The sequence below is a fragment of the Populus euphratica genome, unplaced genomic scaffold, assembly GCF_000495115.2.
Source record: "Populus euphratica unplaced genomic scaffold, PopEup_1.0 scaffold35.1, whole genome shotgun sequence".
Lineage (NCBI taxonomy): Eukaryota > Viridiplantae > Streptophyta > Magnoliopsida > Malpighiales > Salicaceae > Populus > Populus euphratica.
In genome coordinates this window covers 2,473,360-2,477,585 of record NW_011499860.1, presented here as the reverse complement: position 1 = coordinate 2,477,585, position 4,226 = coordinate 2,473,360, and the positions used below count along the sequence as shown (strand labels likewise).

At 37.9% G+C, this 4,226-nt stretch overlaps 1 protein-coding gene across 1 annotated transcript; it reads left to right on the top strand.

Moving 5' to 3' along the window:
* Positions 1-488: 488 nt before the first annotated feature.
* LOC105124668 (probable glycosyltransferase At5g03795) lies at positions 489-2,796 on the top strand. Its single transcript, XM_011024777.1, has 6 exons — positions 489-671; positions 1,050-1,337; positions 1,487-1,839; positions 1,949-2,184; positions 2,283-2,440; positions 2,564-2,796. The coding sequence occupies exons 1-6, from the start codon at positions 537-539 to the stop codon at positions 2,663-2,665; spliced, it is 1,272 nt and encodes a 423-aa protein (XP_011023079.1). The 5' UTR covers positions 489-536; the 3' UTR covers positions 2,666-2,796.
* Positions 2,797-4,226: the final 1,430 nt, after the last annotated feature.

Here is a 4,226-nt window from a genome sequence, read left to right as displayed (position 1 = left end):
CCATCCTTCAAAAAATACCGTAAGAAATTAAGAGTACAAAGAATATGTAAGAAAGCAAACAAAGAATGCAAGAAAGAAGATGAAATTATACGGTGCAAATTAAGAAATTAAGAGAACCTGAGGAGGAGACCGACTCTGCCATGCGGTTCAATGAAGAGGAGCTCAACGAATAAGAAAAAAAGATCTATTAAAGATGGAAAACGAATTCGGCACATCTTCTTGGAATTCTTCTTTAATTTATTGAGGGAATGTTTGGAGATGATGTGGTCGTTTCTTGAAGAGGAAAGGAGAGAATATATGCTCTAATGTTTTAGAGGTTGCAGAGGGAACAATGCTTTAAGGCTTTTAAGTAGTTATTTCTGGTGAATTTTAACTAACTAACTAACTAACCAAACCGCTACCTTCTCCCTCCCTCCCTCCCTCCCTCCCTCTTCCTCTATAAAAGCAAGAAGCCACTCTCACCCTCTTACTTTCTCTCTTCATTTTTCCCGAGAAAAACAAAAGGAAAAGAAAAGAATCTATACAAGAAATCAACCATGCAGAGCTCAAATCCCCCTCAAATTCCAGCAAACGAATTTCTGACTCTCAGACGAACACTTTCCTACCTTTCTGCTGTAGTTCTTTCAATCTGCTTCTCAATCTGCCTCCCTCAATCCCCATTTCATCTTCAGGTACTCACTCTCTCTCACTTTCTTGCATTTTCTTTCACTTTCTTTTCATGCAATTTGAAGGTCAACTTTAGTCACTATTAGAGTGATACAACTTCCTTTCACGTTCTTGCATTCTCTTTCTCTGATCACTTATGGGTTTTGAAGGTCAACTTCAGTTCTTTTGAGGATTGCCATTAGAGGGATACAATTTTCGTTCACTTTCTTGCATTTTCTCTCTGATCATTTATGGGTTTTGAAGGTCAACTTCAGTTCTTTAAGGATTACTATTACAGTGATACAACTTTCATTCACTTTCTTTCTTTGATCGTTTATGGGTTTTGGAGATCAATTCTGGTTCTTTAAATATTATGCCTTTTCTTGCATTGGTTTTTGATATAGGTGCTGGCGCAGCCATTGCGCGATTATCCTCGATATTCTGATGCTGCTGAGCTCCCTCACATTCCGAAGGCTTTCAGGATGGACTATATGAAAATGGAGAGGAGCTTCAAGGTCTTTGTGTACCCACATAAGACCACCGCCTGTGATAAAACAAGGAAGATTGATGGCAAGTATGGGAGTGAAGGATTCTTCTATCAGAATCTCAATCAGAGTAGGTTCTTGACCAGAGATCCTGATAAAGCTAACCTTTTCCTTATTCCCACTTCTTGTCATTCTCTTCCTGCTAAGGTATAACTTTCATGCATGTTGATATGGTTCTTGGAAGTTTGATTGCAACTGATCAAGGAATTTTGAGCGTCTTATAGTGATAACTATACGATCTCAAGGACAGATTGTATAATTAATGAAGGGTCTGATGTTCATATCGTTATGTACAGGGAAGATCGGTGGATGAAAGGGCTATTGCTGTCCAGCATTTTGTCAACAGCCTTATTTCTGAGTATCCTTATTGGAACAGAACTTTAGGTGCTGATCACTTCCTCATAACCTGTGCAGACATTCATGTGACTGCTAGTGAACGAATTTGGAATCTTATGAAGAACTCAATTAGAGTTATGTGCTCTCCAAGTTATAATGTGGAATATGTTCCTCATAAGGATGTTTCTCTCCCACAAAGTGTGCAGCCATTTAATGTTTCTGTCTCACAAATCAGGCCGCCACTTTACGCTTTTATTGCACCAACAACACAGCCATCAACTCTTCCTGCTGCTAAATATAACATGAAGAGCAGGTACCGATACCCTTTATGTCCCTGGACTATACTAGAGCAGGAATATAGTAAAAATTGAGGACTACTTATCGATTTAGCATAACATTTAAAGGGCATGAATATGTTGCAGGGCTATTCTAGGTTTCTGGAGAGGTCTTAAAGAAAATTATATAAGAAAGAGTTTGGTCGATGCCTGGGAGAATGACTCTGAACTTGACATAAAAGGAATCCAAACAGAAGCTAGTACTACGGAAATACGTCGGCTGTACCATAAGAAGTTCTACAGCTCAAAGTTTTGCATCTGTCCTGGAGGCCCTCAGATCGATGGTGCTATAGCAGTTGCAATTCATTATGGATGCGTTCCAGGTGATAGAGCAATTCTTCTCTCATATCTTCTCTTGTATTGTATAATTAAGCCTTTTTTTACAATTTGTTTCCTAAGCAGTCCGTGTACCTTTCTGCAGTTATCATGTCTGATTACTTTGATTTACCATTCAACGACATTCTTGATTGGAAGAAATTCTCTGTAATCCTCAAGGAGAGTGATGTGGATGGACTGAAGCGAATCCTTTTAAACATACCAGATCAAGAATATCAAGCCCTGCAGACCAATACAGTCATGGTACTTCACTTGTGAAATTCACTCCGCAAAATGCCTCTCCTGAGGATTAGTTTCATATATATCGTTTTCCTCGAATGATTCTGAACTGTCTCATTTCCTTAATTGCCTCTACTACTGAATCAGGTCCAGGATCACTTTCAGTGGAATCTACCTCCTGTCAGACTTGATGCATTTCATATGGTTATGTATGAACTTTGGCTCCGCCGTTATGTTACCAAGTATTAGTGAGTTGGTGAAGCTTGATCCATCGGAATCACAGTTGAAAACCAGTCTGGAAGTACCAACCATAAAGATAAATCTTTGCTTGTTTTTGATCCATTCCATTTTTCATGAACATATTTCAATTTTCAAATAGATGTCAGATGAAGCCTTTCTATTCATTTTCCATCTAATGAATTGATGCATTTCCCTCATAATAACACTTCAGCTTTTGTTTTCATATTTGATGTTCGTATCAACAGATGCCCATGAGGCTTGCGCTTCAAAGCATGTATTTAAGCCGAGAAAAAAGCACGCGTATTTGATAAAAAAGAAAGCACAAAACAATGGAAAGAAGTTAATAGGAAAATCAAAGCTCAGCCAATACGTAATTCACAGGGCTGCAATTTTATGGAATATATAAAAGATAATGAATGGAATGTCTGAAGCCTAAAGTAACCTATAAGCAATCTGGCGATGAACTTCAACTGCTTGGTGAACTGAATTATACAATGCCTTATCAAGACACTTCAACTCGCTTTTCTCTTAAGACTCAGTCCTTCATAAATCTCCAGAAGATCCAATTAAGTTCCCGTCGATTTTGACATAAAATAGATAAAAGATAATCACGTCAAGTTAAAATAGGTAAAAATCACGAACCTTAAGCAACAACAATCACGAACCTTCAAGTAAGATCTCTACTCATCCTTCTTACTGTCGTTTTATAAAGAAGAAGGTGACAATAAAAGGAGAAATGCGCAGTTGGTAAATGGCAACTTGAAATTCTGAAAACTTTATGGCAGAGGAACCCTAATATTGTACTAGAGAATTCACCAGGTGAGGAAAATAAATTCAGGGACTGTTTCATGATTTGTTTCTACTTTTTATACTTCTTATTTTTAATTCCCAATGAAGTTAAACTGAGAAATGGGGTTCACGGTTTAGCTTTGGTTTACTCCTAAAACTTTTAAAAAGATTGCCCCAAGTATCGATGGGATTACCTCGAGCAAAAAAAGAAAAAGAAACAGTCTTTAAAAAGCAACCCCAAACGTAGCTGGGAAGAGTAACTCCAAGAGCAACCTAGATCAGATGGCCAAGCAGACAAACAATAGAACATAGAGGGGAAGAAAGAAACAGAGAAATGGAATGAAATCTTCAAGGAAAACCAATGAGTGAGATTAGTGAAAGCCATGTAGAACCTGTCGAGGATACAACTGACCACTGCCATAACTTGACACAAAAGAGTCCTTGGAAGCCCTTCCTGTCACGACCCGAATCCCGGATCCATGACCGGTATATAGGCAAGGTTCCCCTTCAAGGTTCCATACCTATGCGAACCCAAACTTACACACAAACTTATCCTAACTCAATCAGAGTTCAACACAACATTAATAACAAAATCAACTTCATAATATAATTGAATTGTCTTAATACAAGAGTTAATATAATCTCATAGTTTTGGAGCACTAATTAGGCATAAAGGAAAATGTACGAATTACAATCAAAAGAGCAGGTTCTGAAGGTCCAACAAAAGTGACCTGCTATCAAGTTATAAGCCTGAAAATGATAAATAATGAGAGTGTGAGTT